Genomic DNA, 24,227 nt, shown 5'->3' with positions numbered 1-24,227 from the left:
AGATGCCATGATCTTAGTTTTCTGAATGTTGAGCACTTAACAATTTAGCCCTGAATTCACCCCAGTGAGGAACTTCTAAAGGACAAATGTTAAAGTATGTTATTCTCTTTTTTTAATTTTTTTTTACGTTTTATTTTTTTAAAATTTTTATTTTTACTTTATTTTACTTTACAATACTGTATTGGTTTTGCCATACATTGACATGAATCCACCACAGGTGTACATGCATTCCCAAACATGAAACCCCCTCCCACCTCCCCTCCCCATAACATCTCTCTGGGTCATCACCGTGCACCAGCCCCAAGCATGCTGTATCCTGCATCAGACATAGACTGGCGATTCGATTCTTGCATGATAGTGTACATGTTACAATGCCATTCTCCCAAATCATCCCACCCTCTCCCTCTGAGTCCAAAAGTCCGTTATGCACATCTGTGTCTTTTTTGCTGTCTTGCTTACAGGGTCGTCATTGCCATCTTTCTAAATTCCATATATATGTGTTAGTATACTGTATTGGTGTTTTTCTTTCTGGCTTACTTCACTCTGTATAATCGGCTCCAGTTTCATCCATCTCATCAGAACTGATTCAAATGTATTCTTTTTAACGGCTGAGTAATACTCCATTGTGTATATGTACCACAGCTTTCTTATCCATTCATCTGCTGATGGACATCTAGGTTGTTTCCATGTCCTGGCTATTATGTTTATATTATTCTCTTTCAACTTGTACTGATGGTTTTCAGTGCTCTGGAAGTCTTTCATGTGGGTATGATGCCCAGCGCACATCTTTATTATTGCATGTATTTTATTCTAGCTAGTTATCTATTGACGTAACTGTCTCATTCAAGTCTAGGCTCTTTAGAAGAGAGACTACATTTTATCCATCTCTGCATCCTCACAATTTCTGCATCTAGCACGATTTCTGACTCATAAGAGATTCTCAAAATATGTTTGTTTAATGGATAAAATAAACTTTATTTACTGTATCCATTTTGCAAATCTAGCACTTTGACCAACTAAAATATCTTAGTGAATTAGACCTGGGGAATGAAATGCCAACCCACACCAGTATTCTTAACTGGAAAATTCCATGGACCATGGAGCCTGGCAGGCTATAATCTATGGGGACACAAACAGTCAGACATGACTGAGCAACTGAGCGTACACACACAGTGAATTGGAAGAACATACCATTTATCTGACTTTCTAAAATGCAAATGAAATCATGCTTTCCTCACTGAAAAATCCTTTCTTGTTCAGTTATTTGCTTAATCTACTGCCTGTTTTCATTCATTTACCATCATAACACAAATAATGATGGTTCTTTTCACCTTGTCTTCAGCCTATACTAAACATTTTCCAGTTTTTTTTCACTTGATGGTCATCATATTTCCCATATTCCTGGGATTTAACCCATAGAAAACAGTAAAAAAATATATATATATAACTAAATGAAGACTTATAAGCAATAAGGATTATTCTCTCATTTTATGCATAGGTATGTTGAATTAAAGTATAATTAAGTTATCTGCCCAACCCCTCACAGTTTAGTCAATAGCAAAAGGAAAAAAAAAATCCAAATCACTTTTCTTTCCTTTTCTGGATGGAAACTATTTTTTTTTTCTTGTAACTCAGGCAAAATAGGACTTTCCCAAGAAAATCTTTCCTGACCACCCCAAGTTCCCACTCCTACCACTGCACTCAACAAAATGAATAATCCACTTATAAATGTGACTTACTTTTCAATCTTAAAAGACTGCACTTAGCAGACTATGTTGTTTAGTCACTAAGTCATGTCCGACTCTTTTGTGAACCCTGGATTGTAGCCCATCAAGCTCTTCTATCCATGAGGTTTCCCAGGCAAGAATACTGGAGTGAATTGCCATTTTCTTCTCCAGGGCAACTTCTTGACCTTGGGATCGAACCCACCTCTCCTGTATTGCAGGAGGGGTCTTTACCAGTGAGCCATGAGTTTGTCTCCCTTCTTTTCTTGATGGCCCTGGAGTGAGGACCTATGTCATTTTCATTTTAGCAAACTTAATGCTAAGTACATAATTGGTGCTCAATACTGAATTTGCTAAATTCAACCGAAAGGTCAATGCTAGGGCAGTATGTTAAAATATTAAAGCCATACTTCATTTTTATAATCAAACTATTATCTGCCTGTGATGCAGGCAATTCCTGGTTGATTCAGGTTCAATTCCTGGGTCGGAAAGATCCTCTGGAGAAAGAAATGGCAATCCACTCCAGTATTTTCGTCTGGAGAATGCCATGGACAGAGGAGACTGGCGGATACAGTCCATGGGATCACGGGAGTCGGGCATGACTTAGAGACTAAACCACCACCACATGTTGACTCAACCTCAATTCTTTGAGATCTGCCTTTTTTTCTCACCACTCAGTCAAAACTGCCCTCTGGAAGGCCTCCAGAGATCCCCATGTCAACAGCTCCCTCCCTTCTTCAACTCCCTAAATGATCTACCTTGAAAATGATCCGTCTCTCCCCTCTTCTGCACTTGGGTCTGGCCATACCAGGTTTCTGTGTTTTCTGTTTCTCTGTCAGCTTCATCTCTACCTCTCCTCCCTGTTTTTCCTTCCTTCATTCAAAAGAGAAAGGTTCAGGTCTGTTGGCTGCCAGCTTCCTGTCTGATCTCCTGCTGACACTGTGTGATCACTACCTTCTTTCCTCTCCAATCTTCCTCCTCAAAGTTGGCCTCACATTTCCACCTGCCCGTCTCTCATGTCTAAGTGACCATCCAGAACCTGAAACTCCTTCAGCTGTAACAGACTGCCATGGTCCATGCCCCAGCAGAGGCCCTTACCAGTCTCCCCTGGAAAGGTTCCCTCTGTCACCTGTCTGCAGCACCTTTGAACCATTGCCTGTATCACTGACACATTCATCTTCCTGCCCAAGGCTCATGCTCATTGCATCCCTCCCTGCTCGTATCCTTCTGTGGTTCCCCAAGCTCAGACACACCAACCGAGAAGCACATCAGAACTGGCCCTGGGAAACAACTGCCCTGATTCACTTTGACACACTCCTGAGTCCATCCAAACTCAAGATTATTTGCTCCCAGATCACTTTGGTGTATTCTTGCTTTTGTGACTTTATTCTCTGCTTTCCATTCACCTCCATTCATCATAACTACCTTTAGTCTCTGGGTTCATACAAATGCTTTCTGTTATGAAACCTTCAATTCCCTACTTTGTGTTTTCACAGGGCAGTTTTGCACACAAGGGCTGACATTCATCTCTCTTCACCTTTTATTTTTGTATATGTTCCTTCAGAAGCAACTTTGTAGCCTGTATGGTCCCTGGAAGGGTACTCTGCCCTTATAGGAACTGAGGAGTATTAGATGACTCAGACAATTCTGATCCAGAGACAACTGCCCCAAATAATAGTAATTCTGTTGCATTATTTCAGCATTTTAGTGGCATTTCTGATGACAATGCTAGTGCCAGGAAGAATATTTTAATTGAAATGCAAAGAAGTAAAATGCAGATGTACAATCACAGGTAAATTTTCATCTTTAAAAGTTTGTCTAAAGTGGCAGAGAGATAAATAGCGGGAACATGGAGAAGTTCTAAGGGCAATGAAAACACTCTGTATGATAGCATAATGATAGATGCTTATCATTATACATTTGCCCAAATCCAAAGAATACACAACACTGGGATTGATCCCTGAGGCATACACTGTGGACATGGATGATTATGGTGTATCAATATAGGCTTATCAGTTGTAACAAATGAACTACTCTGGTGGGGGATGTGAATAATCAGAAGTTTATGCATCTGTGGAACAAGCGTTATATGGGAAATCTCTGTAATTTTCTTTTAGTTTTGCTGTGAACTGAAAACTGCTCTAAAAATTGTCTCAAAAATATCTGTCCTATCTAGAATGGTGAGTTGGGTTTGGAGGTGGGAGGAAGGTTCAAGAGGGAGAGGACATATGTATACCTATGGCTGATCTATGTTGATGTACAGCAGAAAGCAACATAGCATTGTAAAGCAATTATCCTCAAACTAAAAATAAATTTAAAAACATTTGGCTTAAGCACCAAAATACTTCATTGTCTTTATACTGTTTGAACATTTGAAAATCACAACACAAGACCTCATAATTGCCCAAGTATCTCCTTTACCAGCCTGTTATGCTGCTACCCTCCTCAATCACCACTTTGGAAATGTATTTATTTTGACTCACTGTTGTTTTTTTTCATATATTTGCTTGTTTTCAACTGAAATATGTTTGACATATAACACTGTGTAAATTTAAGGTACACAGCATTAATTCGACACGTTTATATATTAATAATCTGATGGACATTGTAACGATACTTAGAACCTCTATCTGATTACATAATTATCTTTTCTTTTTAGTAATGGAACACCTGAGATCTAGTCTCTTAAAACGTTTGATGATTATAATGCAACATTGTTGTTTATATTCAGCATACTGTGCATTAAATCTTTAAAAATTACTTTACTATTTATTGCAATAAATACCTGTTCTACTTCCTCATCCGCATCCCATTAAGCACCATTTCACTCTGGTCTTACAAGTTTGTCTTTTTTAGATTCCACAATAAGTGATATCATGCAGTGTTTGTCTTTCTCCACCTTAGGTCACTTAGCATAAAGTCCTCTAGATTTATCCATGTTGCTGCAAATAGCAAAGTATCCTTCTTTATCATTGCTGAATAATATTGTCTGTGTGAGGCGGGGCATGTGTGTGTATCCCTACATCCTATTTATCCATTCATCCATTTATGGGTGCTTAGGTTGATTCCATATTTTGGCTATTGAGAATAACACTGTAATAAACATGGAAGTCCATATATCTCTGATACTATGTCTTTATTTCCTTCAGGTACAGAGGTAGAATTGCTGGGTTATATAGTAGATCTATTCTTTAATTTTTTTGATTAAAATTTTTTCCATATTATTTTCCATACTGGCTGAATTTATATTCTACCAACAGTTTATAAGGATTCCCCTTTCTCCACATCCTTGCCAATACTTGTTATTGTCTGTCTTCTTGATGATGGCATTCTGCTAGGTATGAGATGATATCTCCCTGTTGTTTTGGTTTGCAGTTCCCTAATAATTAGCAATGTTGGACATTTTTTTTTTCATGTACCAGTTGGCCGTTTGGATAATCTATTTGGAAAAATTTCTGTCTAGTGCTTCTGTTCATTTTCAGATCAGACTGGCTTGTTTCCTTTCTTTCTTTCTTTCACTCTCTTCTCTTACTATCTCCCTCCCTTCCTTTGCAATTGAACTATAGGAGCTCTTCATTTATTTTGGATATTAAACTTTCTGAAACATACTTTGCAAAATTGCTCTCTCACTCTATACGATGCCTTTAACATTTTGTTGATTGTTTCTTTTGCTGGGCTGAAGTTTTTAAGTTTGATGTAGTCCTATTTATTGATTTTGGCTTTTATCATTTGTACTCTTGGTGTTATATCCATTTGAGTCAAAATTCATTGTGAAATATTCAAATGAGAATCTCTGGCCCAGAGAGGTAATACTGTATACATATTACCTTAAAAAGGACATATTCCTATTCCACTGACTCATACTAAAGCCAGAGTCAGCTGCACAGTGGGGTGTTCAAGGAAGCCAAGAGACAATGTGAGAAAATTGCTACTGTTAGAAAATAGATAGGATAATATCAATAAAACATATTCCCACATCACTGCATTTTTTCCCCTTCAACAAACATTTTGTATGGGGCAAGCCTCATGCATGTAAATCACTTTAGTGTGTGACCACACAACCCACCACCTCATCCTCATTCTTCATGGATGGATCATTCCTTATAAAAGTTGAAAAAATAAAAGATTTTTTTCCTTAGTTGAGGTCATCAAGATAGGTGTTATACAGAAATGTATCATTTGAATTGGACAGATTCCAAAAGGGTCAGGAAAGATGTTAACAAGCAAAAATTGCAAGATATCCTAGGATCTATTTCTGTGAGTACATGTTATGAATTCACAGAAATGAGTCCTAGAATGAACGCCTACAAAATGCCTCTGGGAATGTATTAAGTATTCTAGATTCCTGAAAAATAAGTGTAACTAAGTAAAAATAAGGTAAGAAAAGGAGACGAAAAGAGGAGGAAAAGGAAAGTAATATACACTAGTTGAAATAAATATGCTTCTTCAAATTGTTGATCTAAATTAAAGTGTATCATTATCCCCATTTTACTGATGAGGTATACAGACTTAAAAAGCAGAGACCTGTTCAAAGTCACAGAGCTGATCAGTATTGCTTCCTGCTCAGAGAACAACTGTGAACCATGAAATAGCAGCTAGGGGTCTCAGCATTAATTTGCTTTTGCTCATTTTCAGACCCTACCCCACGATCTCAACATATACTGTGGTAGTTGAAATGTAAGTCAAATGATTTGGAGTTTAAATGCAAATTATACAAATTCTTAGTATAGCCATACTTATAAATTCTTTGGATCTTAGTTTTTCCAGATGTGGGAAAAAAAAAAAAGGAATAATAACAGTGCCTGAAACTACTGTGTTGTTAAAAGGATTACATGAATTAGTTCCTAGATAAGTGTCTGGAAAATAGTAAGAATCCAATGATTGTTACCCATCATTATTACTCTTTGGGACAAAGATGATGACTCAACTCTCTTATTTTAAACTCTGTGTCTGAGTTACCCTCTTGACCCCAGCTAACTTTAGGATCTCCATTTCAAAAATATTAAGCAAAAATACTAATACTGAGGCGACAGATAGTTGCATCTAGGGGTATACTTTTAGTTGTTGGTGTTTTGTTGCTCAGTTGCGTCCGACTCTTTGGCAGCCCCATGGACTGTAGCCCATCCGGCTCTCTGTCCATGGGACTTCTCAGGCAAGAATACTTGAGTGGGTTGCCATTATCCAGCGGATCTTCTCAACCCAGGGGTCAAATACATACAGCCTGCACTGGCAGGTGGGATTCTTTACTGCTGAGCCACCAGGGAAGCCTAGGAGTATACTGTGAAAGTGAAAGTGAAAGTGAAGTCCTATCCGACCCTTTGGGACCCCATGGACTCTAGCTTACCAAGCTCCTCCGTCTGCGGGATTCTCCAGGCAAAAATACTGGGGTGGGTTGCCATTTCCTTCTCCAGGGGATCTTCCTGACCCAGGGATTGAATCTGGGTCTCCTGCACTGCGAGCAGACGCTTTAACCTCTGAGCCACCAGGGAAGCCCTGGAGTATATTTTAAGACTCATCAAATATTTAATATTAATAAAAATAATAAACTATTATATTGAGACAAATTAGAATGCATTGTTCTCTGTCTCTGATATTAATTTTTCCTGTTTTATTCTTTCCTCAAATTTGGGTCAACAGCAAGTGAATGAAGTGAAGTGAAGTCGCTCAGTTGTGTCTGACTCTGAGACCCCATAGACTGTAGCCTACCAGGCTCCTCTGTCCATGGGATTTTCCAAGCAATAGTACTGGAGTGGATTGTCATTTCCTTCTCCAGGGGATCTTCCCAACCCAGGGCTCGAACCCAGGTCTCCCGCATTGTAGACAGACGCTTTACCGTCTGAGCCACCAGGGAAGTCCTAAGTGAATGAAGGAATGCTATTAACACCCATTACTTCGAGATATTGAAATCACTTTAGAATATTTCAACTACATTTCTTTTTCTTAAGGTACCTCTACCATTCTCTAAAGACACTTACAGACAAAATTATATTTTTAACCATTTGATATTACTCCAAATGATAGAACATAAGCAAAACACATATACGATGATAAAGCAAAACAAAAAGACCCCAAATATTGTACATTAATGAATATATGTGGAATCTAGAAAAGTGGTAAAGCTTATATTTAAAGCTTTTAAAGATTTTTCAAGATGGCTGGGTGAAACATCAGTAATCTCAGATGCAGATGACAACACCCTTATGGCAGAAAGTGAAGAGGAATGAAAGAGCCTCTTGATGAAGGTGAAAGAGGAGAGTGAAAAAGCTGGCTTAAAACTCGACTTTCAAAAAATGAAGATCATGGCATCTGGTCCCATCACTTCATAGCAAATAGATGGGGAAACAATGGAAACAGTGATAGACTTTATTTTCTTGGGCTCCAAAATCACTGCAGATGGTGACTGCAGCCCTGAAATTAAAAGACACTTGCCCCTTGGAAGAAAAGCTATGACAAATCTAGGCAGGGTGTTAAAAAGCAGAGACATTACTTTGCCGACCAAGACTCATTCAGTCAAAGCTGTGGTTTTTCTAGTGGTCTTGTATGAATGTGAGAGTTGTACCATAAAGAAGGCTGAGCACCAAAGAATTGATGCTTTTGAACTGTGGTGCTGGAGAAGACTCTTGAGAGTCCCTTGGACTGCAAGGAGATACAACCAGTCAATCCTAAAGGAAATCAACCCTGAAAATTCAATGGAAGGACTGATGCTGAAGCTGAAGCTCCATTACCTGGGCTACCTGATGCAAAGGACCAACTCGTTAGGTGACCTAAATGGGAAGGAAGTCTAAAGAAGAGGGGTAATATGTATAAATATAGCTGATTCACTTTGCTGTACAGCAGAAACAAACTATATTCCAATAAAAATTGAAAAAAAAAATCCTCCCCCAAACTCAAAAGACACTGAATACAAAAAACATGCAGAATAAAACTCCTATTTCTTTTTGAGCTATTGACCAGTAGTTTATTGCCATCGTCAAATAAACACAATGGTAACTATGGGCCCATTTGTTTTTTTGGTCAAAATTACAATCTGTCATTTCACCAGATTATGATGAATGTATGGAACTGATGGATCAGTTGAGACTTTGTATTGACCCAACTGAACTCTTAAATGTTTAAAAAGGAACTTAAAATTGATATTTTGCTGCATATGGGGAATTAAAAAATCAACTTCACTTAGCACATTTCTGGATATAAATCATATAGGTCCCTCATCTTCTCCATTCTCCTGAGATAAAAAAGGTGAAATGAACTAACACGGAGTAAAACACATAGTAGGCACTCAAAAATGGTGGCTCTACCATCTCTCTAATAGTTTACAAAGAATATAATCATACATAATGGTAAGCATGACAGCATAGGAATTCAAAAGGACACTAATTTGGGTGGTAGGAGTCAGTAGGGCTTTTCTTGGTTCCTGTTTTTTTTTTTTTTTTGAAGTAAGTCCTGATTTTAAAGATTATTTTATTTTTCTACACTGTAATTAATTTTACAGTCTCTGAGCAAGGCAAGCAGTTTTTTTCACAAAAGCATTGTACATGTTAAATTTAGATTACAAATAGCATAGACACAACAAAACTAATTATATCATAATCATTCTTCTATATCTTTTGATTTTAAAAAGTATACTAATAGAAGGAAAAAATATGCCCAATAAGGAACATATCTGAGATCTATGCAACTGGTAAGAATAAAAATACAATAATGTATATTTTATACATATACTTTATCTATATTATTATATGAATGCTATTTTAAATTGGTAGCTAACAATAAAAACTTGAGCTTAAAATTTACCCTGGGGCTTTTTAAAGACCCATTCCAACTCAGCTACCCATTTATTTTTCCACTCAATTCACTAAAACAATAAATGTATATTTTGAAGACTTGCTTATGTTTTCAGCAGAGGCATCTGGTGTATTATTTTCATTTTGTAAAACAATTCATATAGAAGAGAAAAATATATATCTGTATAAGAAACATCACTGCAAGTATTTGCCTTTTATCAAGTAACTATCTGCTAATGGGACTAGATTTCTGCCTCTTCGAATTGTTTGCCCATCATAGTCACCACGTGGTCCATAAAAGAAACTGATCTCACACAGCATCATTCAGCATGGGCACAGTGAAAGGCACATGGGTTTCAGATGATCTGGGTTCAATACCAGGCTCGACAGCTTGAGTAACTATACAGCTAATTTCAGTGAAATAGTTTAACACCCACTAGATTTTATGTCCTTCTGTTTCAAGGAGACCGGTGATTGTATGTGCTCTCCTTATCAGATAGGATGAGTTGGTTAACTCATGAATATGAAAGCATTACACGAATGTTTCCCAGGTGGCACTAGTGGTAAGAACCTGCCTGCCAATGCAGGAGACCTCAGAGATGTGGGTTCATTCCACCCATGGGTCCAGGAAGAACCCACGTGCCTTGGAGCGGCTAAGCTGGTGTCCTACAACTGTTGATCCCATGTGCCTAAGTCTGCTCCGAAACCAGAAAAGCCACACAGTAAGAAGCCTGTGCATTGCATCTGGAGAAAACTCGCAAGCAGCAATGAAGATCTAGTGCCCCCAAAATAATAAATTAAATGAATAAAATTTAAAAAAACAAAACAAAACAAACAAAAAAAAAAGAATAAACTTGGGAATTTCCCCAGGCAAGATTAATAGGCCTAGAAGGCATTCTCATGTACAACTAATTTCCGTATTGTAACATACCTGTTTATTTATGCATCTATTTTTCCGGCTAAAATGTGAGTTCTTAAAAATAGACATCTTTTTTTTCTTTTTTTCCTCTTTGTCCTTCAGGTACTCAGGATAAGGCATACCACCTATGAGGAACATTTCCTGAATATATATTGTTGCTTCTACTCTAAACCACATCTGGGCCAAAAATCTCTACACAGAACCAAGAAGCCGGAAATTGAAAATCATCAAATTAAAACAATAATGACCTGGAACATAGCCACATGACAAAGAACAAAATAATACTGTTCCAGAAGTCAAGCCATCACTCCTTTGTTTCAAAAGGCAGTCTCATTATGCCTAAATATTTCAAAGAGATATTATTCATTTATTCATTTTTGGCTGTGCTAGGTCTTCGTTGTGACATGGGCTGCTCTCTAGCTGCGGTGCAAGGGTTTCTCATAGCGATGGCTTCTCTTGTGGAACATGGGCTCTAGGGCCCGTGGGCTTCAGTAGTTATAGCACATGGGCTCACTAGCTGCATCTCCTGGGGAGCTCCAGAGCCCAGGCTCATGTGGTGCACAGGCTTAGCTGCTCTGTGGAATGTGGGATCTTCCTGAAACAGGGATCGCACAGGTCTGCCTTGGCAGAGACAGATTCTTTACCACTGAGCCACCAGGGAAGTCCCTCAAAGAAATATTTTGAAAAACCCTACTGCTTCCTTTCATTGTATCTAAATAAAATCACCTAACAATTATTAATGATAATTCTGAGAAGTACTTTATAAACTTTAATTTGAATGATAATATCCATTTTGGTAAAAATGTAAAGGAAAGACTGAAAATAATGTCACATGGGCCACATTGAGGAAAAATATATTTTTGAGTAAAGTGAAGATTGAAGGATCCTGGGAACTGAGCCAAAAACTAAATATGTAGCAACTATAGCAACATGTTAACTCTCAAACAACAATTACTTTCCTACTGCTGTTATTACCTGAAACATTATTCTTTTGGGGATTGTTTCAGAATATGTTACCATATTAAATAAAAGGCAGCTGGGTCACAAATACTAAGAGAAAATTTTTTAAAATATCAATGATATGTGTTTTTAATTTATATATTTCTTTCCTTTAGATTTCTAATTTTGTTTCTGTTCTCATCTATTAATAATTTTAAACATATCAATATCCAGATTTTAGAGAAGGAAATGGCAACCCATTCCAGTATTCTTGCCTGAAGAATCCCATGGACAGAGGAGCCTGGCAGGCTACAGTCCATGGGTTTGCAAGAGCTAGACACAACTGAGCGACTAAAACACTGTATCTAGATTTGGATTTTCTTGGCCTTTCTTTTTTCATATAACTAGTCCCTTAATGCTTCCTCGTGAGTTATATTTTACAAGCTCTTAATCAACATTTCTACTTTTTCCCTAGCTTTAATGTTACTGCTGCTGCTGTTGCTAAGTCGCTTCAGTTGTGTTCTACTCTGCATGACCCCATAAACAGCTGCCCACCAGGCTTCCCTATTCCTGGGATTCTCCAGGCAAGAACACTGGAGTGGGTTGCCATTTCCTTCTCCATTGCATGAAAGTGAAAAGTGAAAGTGAAGTCACTCAGTCGTGTCCGACTCTCAGCAACCCCATGGACTGAAGTCTGCCAGGCTCCTCCGTCCGTGGGGTTCTCCAGGCAAGAGTACTGGAGTGGGGTGCCACTGCCTTCTCTGTTGATGTTACTAGTTGTCCTTTAAAAATGGGACCATCTGCAAGTATAAAATAAATATCTTCTAAACTCTTTTCATGTAATAGTTTTATTCTTTAGATTGACTAATATGATTCTCTGCTAGTCTAGTTAAGTGAATTTGCATAATAATAAACAATTTGTAAATGCCCTAGTCCAGTTCAGCTATTTTTCTAAGCAATTCTATTCACGAAGGTTTAAAATTATTTTTGTTTGATATTCTTCATAACAAAATTGTGAAATAGGTCAATATCAAACTCACTGGTGAGTTTGACCTGTTCTCAGAGACACTATATAATTAAGCTTTTATAATCTTCCAAGGTAAAACAGAGTCTAACCTCAAAAATATTGGATGAAGAAACTGGTGATAGTATCACTTTATAAATCTAGACAGAACTGATGGAACATTCCTAAGGACTAAAAAGGTAACACTGAACAGATGAGTCTTGCTAAACCTTTAGTATGAAGATCATCTGACGGGCCCTGAGGCTCTCTGCACTTGGATTTTGATCACAAGAATTCCTGAAGCAAAATTCCACAGTCTTTTTCCTGGGAGAGTGGGGAAAGGGAACAACTGGGAGTTTGGGATTAGCATATATAAACTATATCTAAGATAGATAAACAACAAGGTCCTACTGTATAGTACAGGGAACTATACTCAATAACCTGTGATAAATTTCCATAATGGAAAAGAATATTAAAAAAGAATCTCTATATGTGTATAACTGAGTTACTCTGCTATACAGCAGAGATTGGCACAACACTGTAAATCAACTATACTTTGATGAAAAAATAATATTATAAAAATAAAATAAATGTAATAAATGATTCAGCTTCCCTGTCCAGCCTCTACAACTAACATAAATCCAGTTTCCCACCAATTTTGCTAATTCTTCTTCTTCCATGGGTTTTGAACCCTACTATAAGCCTTAACTCTCCTAAATGTCCTCCAAGTTTATACTTACATCACTTCACCTAAGGATTACCCCCATTTAACCACTTACATTAATTTTTAAATGCCCTGTATTTTGCCTTCTAAAATACCTGGTTTTCTTAACTGGCTGCCTTCATTTTCTCTTAGGGTTCTTTTCCCCCCCCAAAAAAACTCCTTCCATGCCACTTGTTACTAATAGATTGATATTCTCCAGGATATATTTTGAGTTCATCTCTTCTTCAGTCTATATAATTCTGAAGTGATCTTATCAACCACAAAAGTTTTAGGCAGCATGTCTCTGAAATCTTTCAAATGTCTCTCCACCCTGGATGTTTCTTCTAAGCTGAAACATTATATCCCCATACCTATTACACATCTCTAATGGATACCACATAAGCATCATAAACTTTATATGTCAACACAGCTTCCTTCAAATGTTTTTCATTCCAAATCTTAGTAAATGTAATCACCATTCACTTAGGCAACCAGGCCTCAAATCCTGGAGTCATACTAAAATGTTCTGTTTTACTTCCCACAGTTAGGAAACCTTTACTTATCCAAAATATTTGAGAAACTACTATGTAACGAGATATTAAGCCATGTGCTAGCCACAGTGATCCAACAGTAAAGAATCTGCCTGCTAATGTGGGAGAACCAGGTTCGATCCCCGGGTCAGGAAGATCCCTGGGAGAAGGAACTGTCAACCCACTCCAGTATTCTTGCCTGGGAAATCTGATTGACAGAGGACAGAGCAGGCTGGTGAGCTAGTCCATGGGGATGCAAAAGAGTTGGACATGACTTAGCAACTAAACAACAGGTCATACTGTAGTAAGCAAAGTAGACACCATTCTTACAAAATGTATATCTTAATGAAATGTACAGAGGTAAAGAGGTCACTCATATCATAATCTATGTGCAAGACACTCCCAGGAGTTTCTGGGACTCTCAATACACAACCTATGAAGCTGTATATGGTACTCCTGCAAACACAATGTCAAATGTACAATAGTATAATGTTCATTATTTTTATTTACGTGTCTCTACATTATTATTTTCTTGGAAAGCCACAATAGCTCTCTAACTCTTTCTTTTTTCCATAGTTCCTATGCTATGGCTCCACTACAATGTTGCCAGAATAATCCTTCTAAAATTCTAAGCTGACCACAACCTTTCACAAAGCACTACCAACAGGATGCAATTCACGTCCTTAAACTGGCCTACAAAGCCTTCATGATGGAGGCCCTTTATCCTCCATTCCTTCACACATATTTTGCTGTGGCCATGCTGAGCTCCTTGCCAATCTCCATGCTTAGCGTACTTTCTCACTATTCTAGGCCTCAAAACATGCTTTATCATGAATAACCCTTTACTTGTGAATCACCACTTCTTGCCCTTCACACTTATTCCTAACATCACTTTTTATGAAGTCTTTCTTAAGATTTACCATGGTCTGGGGAAGCAGAGGTGGCAAGAATACTATAGAAACACTATACAAAAAAGATCTTCATGACCCAGATAATCACGATGGTGTGATCACCAACAGACGGCCAGACATTCAGGAATGCAAAGTCAAGTGGGCCTTAGGAAACATCACTACAAATAAAGCTAGTGAACATGATGGAATTCCAGTTGAACTATTTCAAGTCCTAGAAGATGCTGCTGCAAAAGTGCTGCACTCAATGTGACAGCAAATTTGGAAAACTCAGCAGTGGCCACAGGACTGGAAAAGGTCAGTTTTCATTCCAATCCCAAAGAAAGGCAATGCCAAAGAATGTTCAATCTACCGCAAAATTGTACTCATCTCACACACTAGTAAAGTAATGCTCAAAATTCTCCAAGTCAGGCTTCAACAATACGTGAACGATGAACTTCCAGATGTTCAAACTGGTTTTAGAAAAAGGCAGAGGAACCAGAGATCAAATTGTCAACATCCGTTTGATCACTGAAAAAGCAAGAGCATTTCAGAAAAATATCGACTTCTGCTTTATTGACTATGACAAAGCCTTTGATTGTGTGTACCACAACAAAATGTGGAAAATTCTGAAAGAGATGAGAATACCAGACCACCTGACCTGCCGCTTGAGAAATCTGTATGCAGGTCAGGAAGTAACAGTTAGAACTGAACATGGAACAGCAGACTGATTCCAAATACGGAAAGGAATATGTCACGGCTGTATACTGTCACCCTGCTTATTTAACCTATTTGCAGAGTACATCATGAGAAATGCTGGGCTGGAAGAAGCACAGACTGGAATCAAGATTTCCGGGAGAAATATCAAGAACCTCAGATATGCAGATGACACCACCCTTATGCCAGAAAACAAAGAAGAACTAAAGAGCTTCTTGATGAAAGTGAAAGAGGAGAGTGAAAAACTTGGCTTAAAACTCAATATTCAGAAAACTAACATCATGGCATCCGGTCCCATCACTTCAGGGCAAATAGATCGGGAAACAGTGGAAACAGTGTCAGACTTTATTTTTTTGGGTTCCAAAATCACTGCAGATGGTGACTGCAGCCATGAAATTCAAAGATGCTTGCTCCTTGGAAGAAAAGCCATGACAAAACTAGACAGCATATTAAAGGGCAGAGACATTACTTTGCCAAAAAGGTCCATCTAGTCAAGGCTATGGTTTTTCCTGTAGTCATGTATGGATGTGAGAGTTGGACTATAAAGAAAGCTGAGCACCGAAGAACTGATGCTTTTGAACTGTGGTGTTGGAGAAGACTCTTGAGAGTCCCTTGGACTGCAAGGAGATCAAACCAGTCCATCCTAAAGGAAATCTGTCCTGAATATTCATTGGAAGGACTGATGCTGAAGCTGAAACTCCAATACTTTGGCCACCTGATGTGAAGAGCTGACTCATTGGAAAAGACCCTGATGCTGGGAAAGATTGAAGGCAGGAAGAGAAGGGGATGACAGAGGATGAAATGGTTGGATGGCATCTCCAACCCCATGGACATGAGTTTGACCAAACTCTGGGAGTTGGTGGTGGACAGGGAAGCCTGGCGTGCTGCAGTGTATGGGGTCACAGAGAGTTGGACACAACTAAGCAACTGAACTGAATGGTACTTCTCCAATGTTCCAGCAGCTAAGACTCCATGCTTCAAATTCAGGAGACCCAGGCTTGAACCTGGGTCAGAGAACTAGATCTGTCATGCCACAGCTAAGATCTGGCAAAGCCAAAAATAAATATTAAAAAGATTCATCATGGTTCTATAGGTGCCCCACATCTGCCCTCTCATGTCACCCTGCCATATGCCCATCATATTACTTATAGAATAAGGACATAATAACCACTTTGAAATTCTTATCTGCTTGACTCTAAGCTTTTGAGAGCAGGGACCCTGCTTTGCTTATTTTCCTATTTTGGTTGCTCTAACTAGGCCATTCAGATATGACCTAAATCAAATCCCTTACGAAGATACAGTAGAAGTAACAAACAGATTCAAAGGATTAGATCTAATACACAGAGTGCCTGAAGAACTACAGACAGAGGTTTGTAACATTTTACAGGAGGTGGTGATCAAAACCATCCCCAAGAAAAGGAAGTGCAAAAACCAAAATGGTTGTCTGAGGAGGCCTCAAAAATAGCTGAGAAAAGAAGAAAGTGAAAGGCAAAGGAGAAAAGGAAAGATCTTCCCATCTGAATGCAGAGTACCAAAGAAAAGCGAGGAGAGATAAAAAAGCCTTCCTAAGTGAACAATGCAAAGAAATAGAGGAAAAGAATAGAATGGGAAAGATTAGACAACTGTTCAAGAAAATTAGAGGTACCAAGAAAACATTTCTTGCAAAGATGGGCACAATAAAGGACAAAAATAATATGAACCTAACAGAAGCAGAAGATATTAAGAAGAGGTGGCAAGAATACACAGAAGAAGTATACAAAAAAGATCTTCGTGACCCAGATAACCATGATGGTGTCTAATCACTCACCTAGAGCCAGACATCTTGGATAACGAAGTCAGGTTGGCCTTAGGAAGCATCACTGTGAACAAAGCTAGCAGAGGTGATGGAATTCCAGCTGCACTATTTCAAATCCTAAAAAAAGATGCTGTTTAAGTGCTGCACTCAACATGCCAGCAAATTTGGAAAACTCAGCAGTGATCACAGGACAGGAAAAGGTCAGTGTTCATTCTAATCCCAAAGAAGATTCAAAGAATGTTCAAACTATCACATAATTGAACTCATTTCACATGCTAGCAAACGAATGCTATAAAATTTTCCAAGCTAAGCTTTAACAGTACGTGAACTGAGAACTTCCAGATGTTCAAGCTTGATTTAGAAAAGGCAGAGAAACCAAAGATCAAATTGCCAACATCTGTTGGATCATAGAAAAAGCAAAAGAATTCCAGAAATACATCTACTTCTTCTTTATTGACTATGCTAAATCCTTTGACTGTGTGGATCACAAAAAACTGTGGAAAATTCTTAAAGAGATGGGAATACCAGACCACCTTACCTACCTCCTGTGAAACTTGTATACAGGTCAAGAAGCAAGTTAGAACTGGACATGGAACAACGGACTGGTTCCAAACTGGGAAAGGAGTATGCCAAAGTCACCTTGGTTATGGTCACCTTGATTATTTAACTTATATGCAGAGTACATCATCTGAAATGCCAGGCTGGATGAAACTCAGGCTGGAATCAAGATTGCCAAGAGAAATATCAGTAAGCTCAGATATGCAGATGACACCACCCTTATGGCAGGAAGTGAAGAGGCATTAAAAGCCTCTTGATGAAGGTGAAAGAGGAGAGTGAAAAAGCTGGCTTAAAATGCAACATTCAAAAAATGAAGATCGTGGCATCTGGTCCCATCACTTCATGGGAAACAGATGGGGAAACAGTGGAAACAGTGATAGACTTTATTTTCTTGGGCTCCAAAATCACTGCATTTGGTGACTGCAGCCATGAAATTAAAAGACACATGCACCTTAGAAGAAAAGATACGAAAAACATACACAGTGTATTAAAAAGCAGAGACATTGCTTTGCCAACAAAGGTCCATCTTGTCAAGGCAATGGTTTTTCCTGTAGTCATATATGGATGTGAGAGTTGAGCACCAAAGAACTGATGCTTTTGAGCTGCAGTGTTGGAGAAGACCTTTGAGAGTTCCTTGAACTGCAAGGAGATCAAACAAGTCAATGCTAAAGAAAATCAATCCTTAATATTCACTGGAAGGACTGATGCTGAAGCTGAAGCTCCAATACTTTGACCACCTGATGCAAAGAGCTGACTCATTAGAAAAGACCTGATGCTGGGAAAGACTGAAGGCAGGAGGATAAGGGGACGACAGAGGACGAGATGGTGGGACATGAGTTTGATCAAGCTCTGGGAGATGGTGAAGGACAAGGAGGCCTGGTGTGTTGCAGTTTATTGGGTCAAAAAGAATCAGAAACAACTGAGTGACTGAACAACAAGTTAAACATTTTGCCTATGGCCTGGAAATATACAGGATCACCCATTTTCAAGCCTCTGCCCTTTAAACGTATGATACTTTTTCATTCTTATAGAGATAAAAAGTTGCAGAACAGAGAATACAATTTGTCTTCTGGAGGGTTTAGAGGAACACTGTGACCAGACCTACCTGGACAGCTGCAAGAACAAAGGATTCCCACACAAAGAAGTCTGCAGTGACCAACCACACCCCTTTCCCTTTGAGCATAAAAGAAGCCTGAATTCTACCTTGGGTAAGATTGTTCTTTGGGAGACTAGTCCACCACCTTCTGGGTCTACTGGCTTTCAAATGAAAATTCTACCCCTAACCCCAGTACCTTGACTTATTGGCCTTCTATTGGTGAGCAATAAGAGCTTGGGCTCGGTAACACACATACTCTTAGTGGCTGTATCCACAGCCTTATGAATAAATACCCTTCTCTCTCTGCCTTGTCTCTACTATCTACTCGTTGCTGCTAATGTAACAGGTATTTAATATATTCTTTTTGAAGAAAGTCCCTCTGGTTTCTGTTTGCAACATGCTGCCACAACTATCTTACAAATTCAGTTATTTTCTACTCGATCTGCTTTGATTCCTCAGCAGTGTCCATCAGAGCTGACCATTCTCTTTCTTGAAAGGTGGACTTAGCTTCCTTACACAATGCCCTTCTGATTTTTTCTCTATCTCTCTGGTTACTTCTTAGTCAGCTGCAGAGGTTGTTCTTTGATGAAACCATTAAACATTCCTCCTCTGAGGTGTCTTCTCCTCTCTGGAGCCCTTTTCCTATCTTACTCTTTGCAGGTTAATCAATCTGTGCTTTTTATAATCCCATTTTAATAGAGGTAGAAAAGTAAATTCATTCTGTTTAATGAATGGAAGAACATATTTTAATGAGCATAGTTCCCATAGTAATATTGAACAAGTAGGGAAACGCGAAGAGCAAACCATTGGATGATTTTTGAAAAGAAAAAAATCTTAAGCAGATTTATAGCATTAAAAGGACATTTCCTGAATAAGTTTTATAAAGATAGGGTTATGTGGAGGGCAGGGAAACTTAAGGGTTATTTTGTCCTATAAAATATAACACAGTGATTCTCATGTCAGTGAATATAAAATCATCTGTGTTTGTATGATATGGCTTTAATCCACTAAAGACAGTACTGAGCTTTCACCAATGCACAAGTTGTAACAGCCTCCCTCAGGCAAAAGTGCCTAAGTGTCTGATAATGTCTAGTGACTTGCTTAAAAGAGGATAAAACAACACACCCTCAGGCAGGCAAGAGGATTTAAATAGAGCCAATTTAGGAAGCATAATGCTTTAGCAAATTCAGAAATTAATCCAGATTAAGACATTTTGCTTTTAGGATCTATTTCAAAAGACCAATTCTACAACTCTAACTTAGAAATGAGAGCAGGGGAGGGAGTGAAAACGTACATGCTATAAATATCTTCAAATGTATAAAAGTATACCATCAAAACGTATAGAGCAAAATCATCAACAACATGAATTATCTCAAAATGATAGAAATATAGCTTCACTTTACATGAATAAATCCGTTGGGAATGAGGAAGATTGTAATTTATACTAATATAAAGAATCTAGAAATGTAGATAATACATCTGCACATGTCTTTTGCATAATACAGTTTAGAGAAAACTGTTCAAGGAGTTATTTAATCTGTATGTTTCATCCATAAAACTGACACGTTTTGTCTATGTGCATGAAGTAAGTTATGGATCAAAGGTACCAGGTCTCTACAGCAAACTTAAGAATTTAAAGGAAATTTTATTGCTACATATACCTATCCTACTCTACCCAGGTGAAACTAGAAGTGATCTTTTTATAGTCCAAATTGTGTCCTCAGAGCTAAACTTTCACATCTGAGCTCAACAAAATCCCAAAGGCACACCGTAAGATTATATAAGTGAGGCACATTAAATCAAGTGATTCCACATATAAAAACCTACCGCTCTGCATGAGAAAGGATCCCTTTCAATCACTGTTATACCTGAAATTTATTCTGTTCATGTAACATGGACACGCAGTGTCTACAGTTAGCGATTTCTTGGGAACTCACTGTTGGGCTTTGTTTAAAATACTTCTAGTGACAATGATCTTTGTTTCCTGTATACGTATTTCTTTGCGACTTTCATGACCAACTTAAAAATTCATTGAAAATCGTAACATGACCGTACCTTGCTTCCATTTTCTCTTGCTTCTCGTTCCATCTTGAGGTCGGAAATTAGAAGGTTCTTATATTTGTTTTTTCCATTAGTGCTATGGTCATCTATTCTGTATTCCGAAGTCAGCTGTGCTGAGAGGGGACTGTCGCTCAGGTTCAGTGGTTGCTCGTCCTGTTCCAGCCCAGCTTTGCCATCACAGTTGGGGTCGCCCATCTCCCTGCTGTGTGTTCCCCCTGAAGCAATTGAACTGTGCCCCAGAGTCTCGTTGCCATTGAAGCTCTCTGTGGCAGAATCATCTGTTGGAAAGAAAAAATTTATATTTTGATTTTAATTGATATGCTGATAAGTTTCTACTTCAACAAACATTTATTGAGCTCCTATTCTGAGCTTGGCATGGTACTAACCAATTTTACATATAATGTGCAGTTTATCCTTAGCAAAAACTTGTGAAGTAGTCTGTATCATTTTTAACCTAGAAGGCATACATATGTAGGCACAAGAAGTGAAGTATAAAATAAATAGAAGATAAAATAATCTGAAGACAAAATAAGCCTTTCAATTGCAAACACAATCTCAAAGAAAAGTAAATTTTAAAAAATTGCCGATTATTTTGCAAGTAGTTTTTGTTTTTTTCAGTGAGATTGTCCAGATTCAGTGAAAACTCTCTGATGAGAGCATTGTCCACCCTGCTAGCAGCTTATATACTAGTACAAGCTTTATGGGCATTTAATATGCATCTGAAACATCAAAAGTACTCAGAAATTTTGCTCAGCCATTATAAAGGCTTTAAAGCCTAAGGGGTTTAATCATTGCTGGCATCTCTCTGCAGATAAAAAGACCCTGAAATCAGTGTTGCTTATATCAATAATACAAAATTTTAGAAATGATACAGATTGTCAAAAATAGAAATTTGGCTTAATGTATGTTGAAACATTTAGAATATTATGGAATTAGTCAATATCCCATTTTAAATATAAAGGAAAATGTGAATCAAGAGGCACTAAATGGAAAAAGCTAGTTACAGAAAGGTGTGGTCAATATGAGCCCAATTTTTTGAAAAGAAAACATAAATACAAAAACAAAAAGACTGAAAAGCTGTAGTCTAAAATGTTAATATTGATATTGTCTTAACAGTATGGCACTGGATTTTCTAACATATTCTCTATTATCTACCCTATATAGAGTTCATAGATGCAGATGGTGACTGCAGCCATGAAATTAAAAGATGCTTACTCCTTGGAAGAAAAGTTATGACCACCCTAGATAGTATATTCAGAAGCAGAGACATTACTTTGCCAACTAAGGTCCATCTAGTCAAGGCTATGGTTTTTCCTGTGGTCATGTATGGATGTGAGAGTTGGACTGTGAAGAAGGCTGAGTGCTGAAGAATTGATGCTTTTGAAGTGTGGTGTTGGAGAAGACTCTTAAGAGTCCCTTGGACTGCAAGGAGATCCAACCAGTCCATTCTGAAGGAGATCAGCCCTGGGATTTCTTTGGAAGGAATGATGCTAAAGCTGAAACTCCAGTACTTTGGCCACCTCATGCGAAGAGTTGACTCATTGGAAAAGACTCTGATGCTGGGAGGGACTGGGGGCAGGAGAAGGGGACGACCAAGGATGAGATGGCTGGATGGCATCACGGACTTGATAGACGTGAGTCTGAGTGAACTCCGGGAGATGGTGATGGACAGGGATGTCGCGATTCATGGGGCTGCAAAGAGCCGGACACGGCTGAGCAACTGAACTGAACTGATAGAATTCATAATGTACTGTAAAGTATATAATTTATAACATATAATATATAATTTTCTAATAACAAAAATGGAATAATTATAGAAGAAACAGGGAAGGAGAAGAAGCAGAACTAAGAACACTTCTGGCTTTAAAATACAGAAGAAAATTGGTTAGAAGGAAATAATATCATTGAGAGCAAACAAAAATAAAGTTTACCTAAACAATAAAATTCTGTTTGTCTTAATTTCTTCTTTATATTCATAGTAAGAATTTGCTATTCATTTTAAAAGATTATGACTGAGAAAGGCATTAAACTGCTTCCTTTAGAGCAGAGTCACTGATGAAACCATGCAAATATCTGTGACTTTTTGTGAATTTTTTGTTTGATTTCCAATATTCTCAAGTTTGCTTTCCTTTTGTAGAGTACAATGAAATATTTGTCATCTTCTAATCAATCGAAATCACGGAAATAATGTTTACATTCTGAAGGAGTGGTATAACTCACCTGTTAGTTTATTTATTCAACAAACATTTACTGAGTGCCTGATTTTGGCCAAAAGTGGGTAAAATATTTGGTCAATAGAGAATCTGGTGCCTTCAAAGGGTTCACAGATAATTTCGTAACAGAAAAATAAAGATGAAGCTAAAATACAGAGCAAAAAAAGGAACAAGGGATCCAGAACAAGGGATCAAGATATCCAGAAGGTTTTCTAAAGAAGGTGGCATTGGAGTTGAATTCCAAAGCTTGAATCAGGTGAAGAGACTTCCCCACCTAGAAACTGTCAGGTGCAGTCACAGAGGAAAGAATAATCAGGCCCATGAGAAATAAGAGTACTGAGCTGAGTACCAAAGAGACACTGATGAAAGGGAAACCTAAAAAGGGAGGAAAAGAAGTGTTTTGTGCATCAAAGAACTTGGATTTTATCTTGAGAGCAAACAAGTAATTTTAATTACCTGTGGGAAGTAATGTGAAAAAAAAAAATGTTTTAAAGAGATAACTCTGTCTTTGACGAGGAGAATGGTATGAAGGCAACAATCTGGAAGCTGGGGGGACCCTTAGGAGATGTAGAAGTCATCTAACTCAGCTTGTTGAAAGCTCAACAAACTCTAAGTAAAACAGCAGCAGTGCAGAGTAAGAGGGGGTGACTAAAACTATTTTAGAATAGAAAAGATATGTAAAACAAACATACAGTTATCAAAGGCAAAACATTGGAGGGAGGGATAAATCAGGAGCTCGGGGTTAACATACATACACTACTAAATATAATGAGTAGATAACCAACAAGATCCTACTATACAGCAAAGGGGAACTCTACTCAATCTTCTGTAATAACCTAAATGGGAAAAATACCTGAAAAAATGAACATATGCATATGTATAACTGAATTACTCTGCTGTATACCTAAAACAAATGCATACTTGAAAATCAAATATATTTCAGTAAAAATTTAAAAAAAAAAGAGAAGAAGTAAGACTGATAATGGTTGGATACACGGCTAGGAAAAAGTCTAGGTTTCTCACTCTAGTGAAAAATAAAAACAAAGGGCATTCAGTTTAATTTTCAACAAAATAGTATTTTTTAAGCAATTCTCTGAACATATTTTGTGAGAAAATGAAAATGAGTTTGCAGGACAAGAAATTACTCTGTTTATGTACCCATTCAAAAACGGACCTCATTTGGTGAAAAAAAACAAGAGAATTTAGGAAACTGGCCATAAGTAATATGTATAGTGTTTTCCACAATTATTAATTTGAGAAATCAATAACATTCTTTTAACAATGAACTATCCAATGTT

At 37.9% G+C, this 24,227-nt stretch overlaps 1 protein-coding gene across 7 annotated transcripts in view; it reads right to left on the bottom strand.

The window, feature by feature from the left end:
* NOL4 (nucleolar protein 4) overlaps nt 1–24,227 on the bottom strand; it is a 461,414-nt gene that overhangs the window by 196,289 nt on the left and 240,898 nt on the right. For all 7 annotated transcript variants that reach the window (XM_042239581.2, XM_027960833.3, XM_042239576.2 and 4 more), the window contains one exon: nt 20,711–20,994. In XM_042239581.2, the coding sequence (XP_042095515.1) occupies nt 20,711–20,994 (284 nt within the window). The remainder of the gene's footprint in view (nt 1–20,710; nt 20,995–24,227) is intronic.

This window comes from Ovis aries, chromosome 23, assembly GCF_016772045.2.
Source record: "Ovis aries strain OAR_USU_Benz2616 breed Rambouillet chromosome 23, ARS-UI_Ramb_v3.0, whole genome shotgun sequence".
Lineage (NCBI taxonomy): Eukaryota > Metazoa > Chordata > Mammalia > Artiodactyla > Bovidae > Ovis > Ovis aries.
The sequence above is the reverse complement of the archived record's forward strand: the minus strand, read 5'-3'. Positions and strand labels throughout refer to the sequence as shown.